This window comes from Rhagoletis pomonella, unplaced genomic scaffold (genome assembly GCF_013731165.1).
Source record: "Rhagoletis pomonella isolate Grant_MI unplaced genomic scaffold, Rhpom_1.0 Rhpom_scaffold_00007, whole genome shotgun sequence".
NCBI classification, from domain to species: Eukaryota; Metazoa; Arthropoda; class Insecta; order Diptera; family Tephritidae; genus Rhagoletis; species Rhagoletis pomonella.
The window spans coordinates 39941568-39954293 of NW_023458561.1; the positions used below are offsets into that span (position 1 = coordinate 39941568).

The window sequence follows — 12726 nt, forward strand, 5'->3', positions numbered from 1 at the left end:
TTTCTTTTTAACAAATGTATTTTTGCGTAGAATTCCTTTCTGCGTAGGCGGCCTTCGGCCGCACTTAGGGATTATAACCCTCAGGCAGTAGAATTTTCCCTTTTGTGTTGCCAAAGAAGGGGGGCTGAACACCTTTTGCAGAGAAGACCTTTCTGCGTAGGCGGCCTTCGGCCGCACTTACGGATTATAACCCTCAGGCAGTAGAATTTTCCCTTTTGTGTTGCCAAAGAAAAGGAGCTGAACACCTTTTGCAGAGAACACCTTTGTATATTTTTAATGCTTACGGGGTTATATCCTATCTTCTTTTGTCTCTCATTCTTTTGCATATTTTGGAGTTTGACAGTGTCCAGATTTGGCGATTTCGCGCCTTTAGCAATTTTTGGCGATTTTTTCCCTTCAAATAAATTTTTCTCAATTATAATAATATACAAAACTTAGTTTTCTACCATAATTTTACAGAAGAGGCTAGTGAACTGCGTGATAAACTTGACTTAAGAAGCATATTAAAAGACACAAAGCTGTTTAATCGAAGAACTTTTGAAACGATTACCTAGTCAATTAAATACTTTTAAAAAAGCTTTGATTTTGTCACCAGAAAAGTGTGTGAATCACAAGAGGGCGAGTTTCAGGGACCTGCCAATTCACTATTTAACTTTGAAGGAAAGAAAAGCAGCGGAAACTGAATATTTAAATCATTTATCTTTCCCATGGAATAACTTTTCTCAGAACCTTTCCATCCGACTCTGACTCCGCGTTTTTTCCGTAATGAATTCAACAAAAAATCGACTGCTGAGTGAAAGATCGACCTATCTTGGCAGCCAGCTCGAATATGCTCTATCTCAAAAAACTTTTCAAGAACGCCCTATTTCATATGTAAATTAAAGCAGATAGGCGTCCTGTGCAAAAGGTATTCAGCCCCTTTTCTTCGGCAACACAGAAAGCAAAATTCTACTTAGTCGGGGTAATAATCCCTAAGTGCGGCCGAAGGCTGCCTACGCAGAAAGGTGCTCTCTGCAAAAGGTGTTCAGCCCCTCTTCTTCGGCAACAGAAAAAGGAGTAGTGAGGGTTATAATCCTTTTTGAAAAAATCCAAATTTCCCCTATTTTCAAACAGCTCCTAAGTGTCTTTAGGGGCACTGACGGGGGTAGGGATGACTTTTCATAAAGCGTCGTCCATCCTCTTTCGTTTAAGGTGGGTTTTGGGGGGCCACGCCCCCTCCCCTCCGCCCCTCCCCAAAATCGTTGTACAAATAAGCAAACATTTCCGGGATATATAAAACACACCTTCACTATAAATTTTAAAGTGTTAGTACCAAAAACAACGGAGTGAGGCCACTTTTTAAAACGCCGTATACGTGTGCATAACGTGATTTTTGTTTTTCGCCGCTCCTGTAAAATAAAAATTTTTTGGTTAAGGCCTTTGTGAATTATGGATACCTTATACATATGTACCTTAAAGTTTTTAAACGAAATTGGGTAGCTTTTATTAATTTAACGAGGCTATGAAGCACTTCACTTTATTCCCCCACCAATAAACAAAATTTGAAAAGCGTGTGCTACAAACAGCTGTTATAAACAGTGTGACCGTGTGATGCATTTTATGCGAAATCGTAAGTCCACTCTCCCGAGTAAACTGTCAGAAAGTCCTTTTGTAGATTTGCAGAAATCACTTTCGGCAATAAAAATTGGAAGGTGTAACTGCAATTGAAATTACGCAAATCGCTTTCGGGAAATAATTTCAACTTCTCGTGCATTGTTAAATTACGATTTCACCATGATACAAAATACATATGGTTGTCGTTGTTGTAATCTAAGATCGCCAGTAACACCACCTTGTATAAATTCGCCTTGGGCAACTTCTTTTAGTGCTGTCGAAAGCGCTTTAAAGTCGGCAAATAGGTGATGAGTGTCGATCCTTTTCTCGCGGGTCTTTTCCAAGATTTGGCGTATTGTGAATACCTGGTCTATGGTGGATTTGCCAGGCCTAAAGCCACACTGATAAGGCCCAATCAGTTCATTGACGGTGGTCTTCAGTCTTTCACACAATACCCTCGATAAGAGCCTCCAATTAAAATGTTTTAAATTTTATAGATTTTATGACGTAAACCGTAGATCAATAAGAAGCAATTGATGAAAAATCAAATGTCGATTCTCTAATTTTTTGAATCGATTCAAGATTCGAATCGGAACTAAAAAATCGACAAAATAATCGACTCGGAATTGTTCGATTTAATCGATTTAAAAACGGCATTTCTAGTCTCTCAACGAAAGTAAACAATTCAACAAAAAGAACATTGAAGAAAATGGTTTTTCGGTAATTAGGTTAAATAAAAATCAGAATTTATAAGAATAACCATTTCATAAATACAATTCAAAATATGCCAACTTGGAATCAAATTCAGTCGCAACTGCGCAATCCCAATAACCCGGTAGTTTTCTTTGACGTATCTGTTGGAACGACGGTAAACTGTTAAACAAACTATTCAGCCAGGAACTTATGTACATATCTGATTGTTATTTAGGAAATCGGTCGAATGATCTTCGAGCTGTTTGCGGACACAGTCCCAAAAACTGCAGAAAATTTTCGTGAACTTTGCACTGGAGAATACCGTCCAGACGATGTGCCCATGGGATATAAGGGAGCTAGTTTTCATCGTGTCATTAAAGATTTCATGATTCAAGGTGGTGACTTTGTGCACGTAAGTAATTAACCAATATATGCATTTGTATATACGTACAGAGATGTGTTAGCAACAGCTTCTTTTCCTCAGGGTGATGGCACTGGTGTAATGAGCATATATGGTGGCACGTTTTCCGATGAAAATTTCACATTGAAACACGATTCACCAGGCCTTCTCTCAATGGCAAACAGTGGAAAAGATACAAATGGATGCCAGTTTTTCATAACTTGTGCAAAATGCAATTTTCTCGATGGCAAACATGTTGTTTTTGGTCGCGTTTTAGATGGCTTATTAATTATGAGAAAAATTGAAAACGTTCCCACTGGTCCAAACAATAAGCCCAAACTGCCAGTAACAATATCACAATGCGGACAAATGTAGAAAGTGTAGTATATTATACATAATATTAAAATTTTGATACATGATATCTGTAGTAAATCTTTGTTTCTTAAGTTGGCAAAATAAAATTTTACTAAAACACCTCTTGTTACAAAACAACATCTCATAATCACAAAATAGTTTAGGAAGAATTAGCCTATGTATGAACTCATTAGATGTGCTTGCCAAGCTTTCCACTTTCAAACTGCTGTTCCTTCCAAAGTGAGCGGCAGTCGTCAATTATAAAACTGCGTGTATGTGTAAAAAAATATAAAATACAAATTTAAGTATTGATTTGATTTGTATTTACTCATAAAACAGCGAGATGACAGGAACTGTAGCCAAATGCCATAAGGCGTGTGCGTCTATAAGCCACAAAATTGGTGGAAAGTCCAATAGCTCTAAACTCATAGACATGCCGAATAAAATATAGAAGCGGATAATTTTACGGTAATATGCACGCCGATGTCGTTCCAAATAACACCAAACAAACCATCCCAGTGCGGAGATTATACCTAGCAAAGCGAACAGATATATGTACATATGTATGTAATACAGCATAATCAATTATTTTTGTGCAGCCTTCAATTTAATTTGTTTTGTCATATTGTGGAAAAATTTGCTTACCAGTAACAATATTTGTCGTCATATTTAAAGAGTAACTAAATTTGCCTAAGCTCAGGTACGCAAAGTAATTTACAAAGAACGAGAGAAATATCAATGAAATTAAGCCTCGTAATATGAGCGACTGCCGGTATATCATCCTGAAATTGAAACGTACATATGTAAGTACATATATTTCGCCAAAATCCATTTTTACATGATAGTAAATGTAGGTATATCGTTTCCACCCACCGCATAACCATACAATAAAGTGACACGAGTACAACACTGTAAGCGAAAGCGTAATCCATTAACTCTGTCACAGGAAAATCTCTTGTGTGAAAAACTGTCGACCATATCCAACCATTAATACATACCTGTAAGATCGTATACAAATTATAATAATACTTATTAAACCGGAGAAATAATATACGTACATATGCTTGTAAGTACTTACAAATGAGAAAATATGCCACAACTTATAGCATGGACTATCCGGACGCACCTCAGTACGAAAGCGTCGTAGCATGCGAATGTGAACAACCAAATTACAAATAGAAAACAACACCGAGGCTGGTTCTTGAGTACCAAGAAAACGGAGGAATGGCCACTATGCACAATTTAAAATACAAATATGATTGCTTTATTAATATTAACTATAATTGGTTTACCTTTCCATAAAACTGTGGTACGTCCCAACCGCGTTCTGCAAACGCATCCACTGTGCGCCACATACAACCATATTGGCATTCATCCGCACAGTTCCAAGCAAACGCTTTGTCGAATATCGACTGTTGATAATATTTAACGGCCTGCTCCTGAATCTCTACGCCATCTAAATATAAATTCGCACTTTCTAACTTCTACGTTTCCATGTATATATGGACTTAATTTTGTCCAGTGTACTTTCAATTTACCTGCACTACAATTTTGCCGTTCACAGTTTTGTCTACAATTGTGAAAGAATTGTGTACGATCTCCAATAGAGCCGTGGCAACCTAATACAAAGAACGCAAGTACTAAAAAATATATATAAGGTAACACTGAACTAGACATGATAATAATTATTTTAACTATTTTCCAAAAAACTAAGCGGTACAACAAAGTGGTACGGTTTTAAGCATTATTCCACTCTTTTCCCAAACCTTTGTACCTTATCGATTTTCGTGCTGGTTGGGAATGAGTGAGGATAAAAAGCAGTAGCCCTGTTCGCGTACGTACTATCCAGTAAAATCAGGTACTAATTTTATTGGTTTTTACTGGATAGTATTTTCGTACGCAAACACTTGCAAGAAACCAGCAAAAGAGAGAGGAAAAATTACAGCTGAACTTGCAAGTTGAATTGGAGTTTTACTGGATACATTTTTACTAGTAACTATTTGTTAGTAAGAAAAACAGCTGATGGCATGAGGCTTAATGCAATTTACATTACCAAAAGAATTGTTTGTGGTGCTTTTAGAGTTGCAATTGACAAAATAAGCATATTTAAATATATAATAATATATATAATATTTTTCTTAGAAAATTGCGTCCGAAAATGACAAATTAATCAGCTGTCCATAAAACTTCCAACTTCTAGCTGGTTTTGCGTTTTCGTACCTTCTTGAATATTTCTCTCATTAGGGTAAATATTGGCTTGCTCTCCGAAATTTGGTTACTGGCAGGTTACTGGATATTTTTTGCTAGAGTATACGAAAACACAACTAGTGTTGCCGACATCTATTCGCTACCGGCTATAACTTTATTGTATAAAGATGTCTTAAAAATACTCATTAGAGAATGGATCATGAATTTCAATTGCCAGATATAGAAAAATTTCGTATGTAAACATTTGGTAAAATTTTTAATTAGTTAATTAATTTACAACACTGCTGAAATGGAAAAAGTTGAAAGTGAAATAAACAAAACGCATGTAGCCATATGTTTTTTGTTTTGATCGCAAAATTCGGGGTATATTGTGCAGGAAGTAGCTTAAATCGAAAATAGCCAAACGTTTATTGTCTGCTAATTTAATTTTTAAATATGAGCAAATCATTTGTAAGTTTTAGGTTTCAACTAAGGTACGTATCTAAATTCATACGGATTATTTTATTAATAATGTAACCGCTGGCATAGATTTCTACGCACGTACAATATCGAGAGGAATTTTAATAAGACCCGTCTTGTTCATTCTCGAGAAAATGTGAAGCACTACGGCGGTACAAGGGTCGTACATAGTCGATCTTACTTTGGACTTGGATTGTTGGGAATGTTAAGCAGTTTTATTGTATACGATGCAGTTGTTAATGAATTTATCTATAGTGGAGCTACCATTCGTTTTCTGCGCTCACTCAAAACTGCTTCGTTAATTGCAGCCGATTATATACTCCTTGAGCAACATGAGAACGACGCAGACTATGATTTGCAATTAAAGCATGTGCACTTAAAAAGCGCGAAACGCTTACTTGAGACATGCTTGCTAAATGGTGGTCTGTACATTAAAATGGGCCAAGGTGTTGCTGCTATTAACCATATACTACCAAAAGAATATACAAGTACATTGGAACAATTGCAAGACAAATGTTTACCTACGTCTAAAACTGATGTGCAGCGTGTTTTCTCCGAGGATTTTGGTACGATTCCGGAAAATGTTTACGCTGAATTCGATTATACTCCAGTAGCGGCTGCTAGTCTGGCGCAAGTATTCAAGGCAAAGTTAAAAACTGGCGAGGTTGCAGCTGTGAAGGTAGATGTATAAACAAGGAATATGTTCTGCGTACATACATATGTACATACATTTTTATTCCAGGTACAATATGGTGACTTGCAAAAACGTTTCACCAGTGATTTGGGAACCATTATGTTTCTCCAGGATGTTATTGAAGTATTTTTCAAAAATTATAATTTTGGTTGGATATTGCGCGACTTACGTAAAAATTTGGTACAAGAACTAAATTTTGTGAATGAAGGGCAGAACGCAGAACGTTGCGCCAAAGATCTCGAAAAATTCAATTATGTGCATATACCGCACATTTACTGGGAATTTACAAAACCGGTAAATAGCTGAAACATACATATTCAAAAATATTGAAATGCTTAATTAATTTCTATAGCGCGTGCTCACCATGGAATGGATTAACGGATTTAAAGTGAGTGATGTTGAAAGTATACAACGCGAGAATCTTGATTTAAAAGATGTAGATTCAAAACTATTCAACATGTTTGCTGAGCAAATATTTCATACAGGCTTTGTACATGCAGATCCACATCCGGGGAACGGTAAGTACATATTCTTAGAGAAACACCTTTAACTACATTTACATTCTACTGCTTTTACGAAAATTGTTCTTTTTAGTGTATGTACGTAAAAATCAAAAATCAGGACAAGCAGAATTAGTACTTTTAGATCACGGCCTTTACGAATTCGTACCAAAATCTGTGCGTTTACCTCTTTGTGAGTTCTGGGAGGCGACGGTGTTGCGAGACGAGCAGAAAATGCAATCGTCTGCTCAGAAAATGGGTATCCAAGATCACATGAAATTTGCCGAAGTGCTTTTTCAACAGCCAATTCGTATTCATGGTGGTCGTGTTAAGACGAAGTTAAGTGAAAGCGATATTGAATACATTCGACTGGTTGCTAAAAAAAATTTTGAGCTAATAATGGGTACACTCAAAGAGATGCCGCGTAACATGCTTTTTGTTGTGAGGTAATTATTTGTGCAATGGATTTTTATAATATAATTTATTGTAGATGTACGTACACGCTTACATGTTAATGCGTATGTTAATTACTTATACATTTTCTTTTAAAAGAAATCTAAACACAGTGCGCGCGATTAGCCGGCAGCATGGCGATGTAGTGGACAGACCTCGAACAATGGCTCGATATGCACAATATTGCATTTACGCCAAATGCAATTCACTTCACAGTTACATATTTTGGTTTTATAGGCGAATCATATTTGAATATAACTTATGGTAATTAAATTATCCTTTTTACACCGAACAAATATAATTAAATCATATATTTTAGGGCATCATCGTTTCGTGTATCGTGCCTCAATCTGTACCTCAATATCTTATACAAATTAAATAGGGCCCCTGGATCGGTACACACGTTACTTAGTGATATAGCAATAAAAGATTTTAATTGATAACATTTAGCCGAGAGTTAGAGTACATATATAAATTAAGTGCAATTTTATTAATTACTAAGCATTATTTTTGTCTACTAATGTTTGTACGTATTAAAAATATGCACAAAATACTACTAAAGAAATTATCAATATTTATCTTAATATATCGTCGTTTAAAGAACAAAACCGCGTACCAACAAAATGCAAAACCGCGTATGTGACGTTGCATAAATTATTTTCTAGAGAGTAAAAACACTCATATTTCAAAATCAAATCGCATTTTTGGCTAGTATATTTCCGGACGAATGGATAAGGATTTAGCCAAGAGCTTGTGTGAGCAAATCCAATTTTTGGCAGCAAAACGGTTTTGCAGAATGACGATACGCGGTTTGAACTTTAAACGACGATATGTATCTTTAAAGTATGAGTGGTATAGACCGTACCCCATCGACCTAACTAACCGAAACGACGAACCGACATTTCGTTCCCACGACAGTCGGGTCTACGTAACCGGAACGACCCAGATTTATATCTGGCCAAGGACTGTCACTCCAGCAACACTCCCCAAAAAGTCTTTGGGGAGTTTGTATGCTGTTACAACAACAACAACAACGAACCGACATTTCAGTAAGACTTATCAAAACTCTTTGGAGAATTTTTCTACTGTTATAAAATTTGGACATATCCGAGAAATAGTCAACCAAAATCGACAAATAAGACAAAACCCAAAACCATTGGACAAATAACCGAACCATATCCAACAAAAGACCGTTTGCTTGTTCAACTTTCGATTATAAGAACAAAATGCTTTGAATCAACAAAAAATCAATAATAAAATTTGAAGGTTTTTAGGTGTTGGATATGGTCATGATTCAATAATGAATCGTGGAATATGGTAGCATGAAATGTCACAATCTGCTTAATTGTCAGGTTGTTAATATTGCGACGAAAAAGTGACAATGGAACTACCTTCTTTTTTGTATCAAGGTACAGCATATATACTTATTTTCACATTTATTTGAGAAATCTAATTTGCCCCACTTACTTCTTGAAACTTCCATCATTTTGTTCTCATAACTACTGCTATAAACCATCCCTTGAATCATGGTTCTATGCTTCTTTTGCGCCACAAAAAGTGGTGCATATAAAGCCAATACTATCATCGTCGCCCAGATGTGTCCGTCGTGTTTTTGCTCCAATTTAAGGGGCATGTATAATTCCTCTCGCTAATAAATATGTATGTTTTTATCAAAAACAAAAACTATGGTGTGTTCACTTTTATTTCTAAGCTATAGGCAATTTAACCATTTAACCGTGGTTGCGCATATTGGATATTTCCATCAACTACAGTTTAGAAAAAAAGAGACTGATGCTTTGGCTTGATGCATTTCTGAACGAACCACTATCCTTGTGTTCCAAAAATCGGAAAGTGTAAATTATATCAAAATGATAAGTTGGACTATCATAGCTGGATGCAGCACATGCGATGTATTTACAAAAATAGGCTTTTAACGTTTTTTCCGAAACAGTAGTGCATACAATACGTTATCTACATTAGAGCACAGTATGATTTTTCAGTTTCTTCGGCTAGCTTACGCCCATCTAATTCCATCTGCTTTAGCTCCAGAAATGTATTCTCATTTTTCTTAGCTAACCATTCTGGTAAAGGTTTCGACCAATCTTCAGGAGGATGTGTTCGCTTTTTCCATGTCGTATTTCCATAGTGTGCCTCCATTCGTTTTCGCCGCCGTTCAGCTTCACTACGGATGACGGCTTCGCCGGCTGTTACATCATTCCCGTTGGATTTCATGTAACGTTCACAATTATTATAATCTGTTTTCCACTGGGAACAATCAATACTTTCACCATGAATGAAATATTGATGGAAGCGCGCTTTGATGCTGGTGCAATCATCATATTCATCGTTATACACCTCACATGGCCGAATCTGTATGGAGAATTATAAATGAAATTATCCACGAACGCAAGGAGTCTACTCACAGACCAGGCGTCTTTTAGGTTTTGAGCATCAGTGTCTCCTACATTTTTCGCGTCATTTTTCATTGACATTTTGTATCGTTATTTAATAACCAAGAAAAACTAGTAAATAAAAAAAGCCAAGAAAAACTAGTTATAAATAAAAACAACTGATTGACATTGGCTTCTTGCTTCTTCTTCCGTGCAAAAAACGCAATAGTTCAAGACCTATTTTGATAACTTTTTGGTCTGCACGAACACGATTTGAGCAAAAATCAAACATTTTGTGGCAAGAAAAAACTACAGTCAGTCCGTAAAGTTTAGCTTCAGCGAATTTTTTACAATACGGTGTACTATTTTTAAATATCTTATTTTCGATCATTTTTTATAAAAATATGGTTAATGCTACAATAAAAAGCCCCAAAATCAGATTTCCAAACCTTGTGCAAAATTAAAGAAAATTCGGCAAAATTTCATTCAAATATTGCACTTTTTATTTACGCTCTCTGGAAAAAAGTTGAGTATGCAGTTTTTTAGCCCTAAAGTACCTAAACTTTATTGGCTGACCGTAATTCTAAATAAAAAAAAGCTGATGGACATTGGCTTCATCTCTGTGCAAATTAACAAACTCAGCGCATCACTATTGTGATTTCTAATGCGCCTGAAAATATGCCACAAAAAATAGATTTTAAATTACCAATTAGATACTATTTATGTAATTTGATTCTAAAGAAAAATTAACTAAATCTTTAAACTGCATCTTCTATAACCAAAATCCGGCCGGATATTCGGATAGCAGAAAAACGGCCGGTTAAGCCATATTCCAGATCTACCAATCTACCAGATACCCGGCACATCTCTAATAAATATGTCTGATAACATAGCTAAAAGTGGACATGTCTGCATTCACCGTGTAAATGAAAACTGCTTTCGAAAGCCACTTTAAATGCAAGGTGTAGGGGTCTCGAGATTTTCCAGACAGTCGGTAACCTTTTTTAAAAACGACATTAGGTTTATCTGATCACACTGCCTGCGAGCACTTTGTCAATTAAACGAGAAAACATATGTTTTGAATTTATCATATATTTTTTTTATTGTTTTCATTTCATCGCACGAACTTGGAGAGGAAAAATAATTTTGAATAATAATCGATTGTAATTGTTTTGAATCCGCTGGACCAGGACCAGAGAGCATTGTTTGTTAGTATTGCTGTTTATTCATGTGGACAATGCTGAAAAACGTTCAAATGTGGCTCGGAAATAAGCAATTTATAAGTTTTTTTTGCAAGGAATTATCGTAAGTATAAATTGTAAAAAAATTGTTTCTTATTTAATTCATCGAAATTGCAATGAAAATTATATAACCTTTAAAGAGTGTAATCACAGCGATGCACATTTGTAACTTGGCCAGTTCAATAGCATAAAACCATATACCTACTTTTGTAGAATTTTTGTTGCTATTAGTTGTTGTACTCGTGTCTTACAATCTATTTTTAATTGTTTTTTTTTTTTTTTTAATTTGTATTTCTAGCACCGCTGTAGGTAGCAACGCAAATTTTTCCCAAAGAGCCTTTTTCACATTCAATGACCTAACGAATAAGAATCGGGAATATGTAAAAAAGGAATTAATTGGATACTCAATGAAGGAAATGTACGATGTGGTTGCCGACGTACCAAACTATCATGAATTTGTACCATATGTAAAAAAATCGCTGGTACACAATCGTAGAAAAGATGAGTTCAAGGCTGATCTTATCGTCGGTTTCCCACCACTTAATGAAAAATATACGTCGAATGTTTCGCTGAAATCTCCAGCTCTTGTGAGATCCGTTTGTAACGATGGGAGATTATTCACTTTTTTACTAAACGAATGGCGCTTTAGTCCTGGTCTGAAAGATATTCCACAGTCGTGTGTTGTCGACTTCAAAGTAACTTTCGAATTCAAATCGCTGTTACATAGCAATATTGCAAATATATTCTTTGAATTAATTTGCGATCAAATGGAGCATGCATTTGTAGCTGAAGCTGAGAGACGATATGGACCACCTTCGATTAAATCGCATATATTGTCTTGGCGAAGATCTTGACCGAGGCTCAATGAACAAGTTAAATCTAAGTAATATAGTGTTGAAGAGCTTGTATGTGATTGTTGTATTTTATTATTATTTAGTATTTAAGATAAACAATGCAGCCAAATGAAACTAGCACATATGTACATATTACATTAGGACATATGGACCTTTCCAGCGTTAAGTACCGCAAAAAAAAATAAAATAAAAAATAAAGTCCTCTAATTTATTTATAGGCCGATTTCGCTGTAACGTCACGCCAGCTCATATGTTTACTAATATCGCTACATATGTTTACTAATATATATACATATGGGTGCATACCAGATTTCCTCAAAAAGCAGTTCTTTTCATAATGAGTTAATAATTCATTGCATTAACTGAAGTGCTAAAACTATTGTAAGTTATACTGCTAAGTTCATTTTGTGTATCGTACAATCCATATTATTATTTTTTAATAATTCAAGGAATTAATGTAAAGCTAGTAGTAAAGTAAGTAATTATAAAAATAACCCAAACTCACTTGTTCAGTTTGTTTAAAAACATTTAACGAAGGCCATAGTTTTTTAGTTCTAGGTATTAATCTTAAACTATTCATATGTAAAATGTACATATATAAATATTTTTTATCTAATAAAATTTTAATATATGTGCATTGATATGTTTTTAAAAGGGATCTTAATCGTTTATGAAGACTACACCATCTACGTTCCCACGACAGTCGGGTCTACGTAACCGGAACGACCCAGATTTATATCTGGCCAAGGACTGTCACTCCAGCAACACTCCCAAAAACTCTTTGGGGAATTTGTATGCTGCTACAACAACAACAACAACTACACCATCTAGGGGTGGGTAATATAATTTTGATCTTTCAAATATGTGAGTGCGTTTTAGTAATGGAA

The 12726-nt window shown here is 35.4% G+C and overlaps 5 protein-coding genes and 1 long non-coding RNA gene across 7 annotated transcripts in view; 3 read left to right on the forward strand and 3 right to left on the reverse strand.

Annotated features, from left to right (window-relative positions):
• LOC118742794 overlaps positions 1-1705 on the reverse strand; it is a 13962-nt gene extending 12257 nt beyond the window's left edge. Inside the window, exons 1-2 of the long non-coding RNA XR_004993394.1 lie at positions 1452-1705; positions 1284-1388 (exon numbers count right to left, since the gene is read on the reverse strand). This is a non-coding gene — a long non-coding RNA (uncharacterized LOC118742794). The remainder of the gene's footprint in view (positions 1-1283; positions 1389-1451) is intronic.
• Positions 1706-2231: 526 nt separating this feature from the next.
• LOC118742797 (peptidyl-prolyl cis-trans isomerase H) lies at positions 2232-3175 on the forward strand. Its single transcript, XM_036475141.1, has 3 exons — positions 2232-2461; positions 2522-2698; positions 2771-3175. Exons 1-3 carry the CDS (start codon positions 2378-2380, stop codon positions 3059-3061), a joined length of 552 nt encoding a protein of 183 aa, XP_036331034.1. The 5' UTR covers positions 2232-2377; the 3' UTR covers positions 3062-3175.
• On the reverse strand, positions 3053-4894 carry LOC118742795 (post-GPI attachment to proteins factor 3). Its single transcript, XM_036475140.1, has 7 exons — positions 4579-4894; positions 4333-4496; positions 4119-4271; positions 3914-4038; positions 3686-3822; positions 3369-3573; positions 3053-3306 (listed from the first exon to the last, which is right to left on the reverse strand). The coding sequence occupies exons 1-7, from the start codon at positions 4715-4717 to the stop codon at positions 3231-3233; spliced, it is 999 nt and encodes a 332-aa protein (XP_036331033.1). The 5' UTR covers positions 4718-4894; the 3' UTR covers positions 3053-3230.
• A 281-nt stretch (positions 4895-5175) lies between these two features.
• On the forward strand, positions 5176-7907 carry LOC118742798 (uncharacterized aarF domain-containing protein kinase 5). Of its 2 annotated transcripts, none has more exons than XM_036475143.1 (7): positions 5176-5698; positions 5777-6386; positions 6450-6695; positions 6754-6919; positions 6996-7347; positions 7454-7618; positions 7674-7907. In XM_036475143.1, exons 2-7 carry the CDS (start codon positions 5910-5912, stop codon positions 7792-7794), a joined length of 1527 nt encoding a protein of 508 aa, XP_036331036.1. In that variant the 5' UTR covers positions 5176-5698; positions 5777-5909; the 3' UTR covers positions 7795-7907. The 2 variants fall into 2 exon arrangements, with proteins under 2 accessions (XP_036331036.1, XP_036331035.1); XM_036475142.1 differs by having other exon boundaries at positions 5631-5721.
• A 1131-nt stretch (positions 7908-9038) lies between these two features.
• LOC118742799 (UPF0545 protein C22orf39 homolog) lies at positions 9039-10036 on the reverse strand. Its single transcript, XM_036475145.1, has 2 exons — positions 9778-10036; positions 9039-9724 (listed from the first exon to the last, which is right to left on the reverse strand). Exons 1-2 carry the CDS (start codon positions 9844-9846, stop codon positions 9326-9328), a joined length of 468 nt encoding a protein of 155 aa, XP_036331038.1. The 5' UTR covers positions 9847-10036; the 3' UTR covers positions 9039-9325.
• A 356-nt stretch (positions 10037-10392) lies between these two features.
• Positions 10393-12012, forward strand: LOC118742800 (coenzyme Q-binding protein COQ10, mitochondrial). The gene is made up of 2 exons (XM_036475146.1): positions 10393-11049; positions 11284-12012. The coding sequence occupies exons 1-2, from the start codon at positions 10973-10975 to the stop codon at positions 11837-11839; spliced, it is 633 nt and encodes a 210-aa protein (XP_036331039.1). The 5' UTR covers positions 10393-10972; the 3' UTR covers positions 11840-12012.
• Positions 12013-12726: the final 714 nt, after the last annotated feature.

Coding starts and splice junctions, on each gene's coding strand:
- LOC118742795 (XM_036475140.1), bottom strand. CDS start 4,717: ATGTCTAGTTCAGTGTTACCTTATATATATTTTTTAGTACTTGCGTTC. Junction 4,497..4,578: donor ACGGCAAAATTGTAGTGCAG/GTAAATTGAAAG, acceptor ATTTATATTTAG/ATGGCGTAGAGATTCAGGAG. Junction 3,823..3,913: donor CTTTATTGTATGGTTATGCG/GTGGGTGGAAAC, acceptor TTTCAATTTCAG/GATGATATACCGGCAGTCGC.
- LOC118742797 (XM_036475141.1), top strand. CDS start 2,378: ATGCCAACTTGGAATCAAATTCAGTCGCAACTGCGCAATCCCAATAAC. Junction 2,462..2,521: donor ACGTATCTGTTGGAACGACG/GTAAACTGTTAA, acceptor ATTGTTATTTAG/GAAATCGGTCGAATGATCTT. Junction 2,699..2,770: donor AAGGTGGTGACTTTGTGCAC/GTAAGTAATTAA, acceptor TCTTTTCCTCAG/GGTGATGGCACTGGTGTAAT.
- LOC118742798 (XM_036475142.1), top strand. CDS start 5,684: ATGAGCAAATCATTTGTAAGTTTTAGGTTTCAACTAAG. Junction 6,920..6,995: donor AGATCCACATCCGGGGAACG/GTAAGTACATAT, acceptor TGTTCTTTTTAG/TGTATGTACGTAAAAATCAA. Junction 7,619..7,673: donor ATATTTGAATATAACTTATG/GTAATTAAATTA, acceptor CATATATTTTAG/GGCATCATCGTTTCGTGTAT.
- LOC118742799 (XM_036475145.1), bottom strand. CDS start 9,846: ATGTCAATGAAAAATGACGCGAAAAATGTAGGAGACACTGATGCTCAA. Junction 9,725..9,777: donor ACCTAAAAGACGCCTGGTCT/GTGAGTAGACTC, acceptor TTCTCCATACAG/ATTCGGCCATGTGAGGTGTA.
- LOC118742800 (XM_036475146.1), top strand. CDS start 10,973: ATGTGGACAATGCTGAAAAACGTTCAAATGTGGCTCGGAAATAAGCAA. Junction 11,050..11,283: donor TTTTTTTGCAAGGAATTATC/GTAAGTATAAAT, acceptor TTGTATTTCTAG/CACCGCTGTAGGTAGCAACG.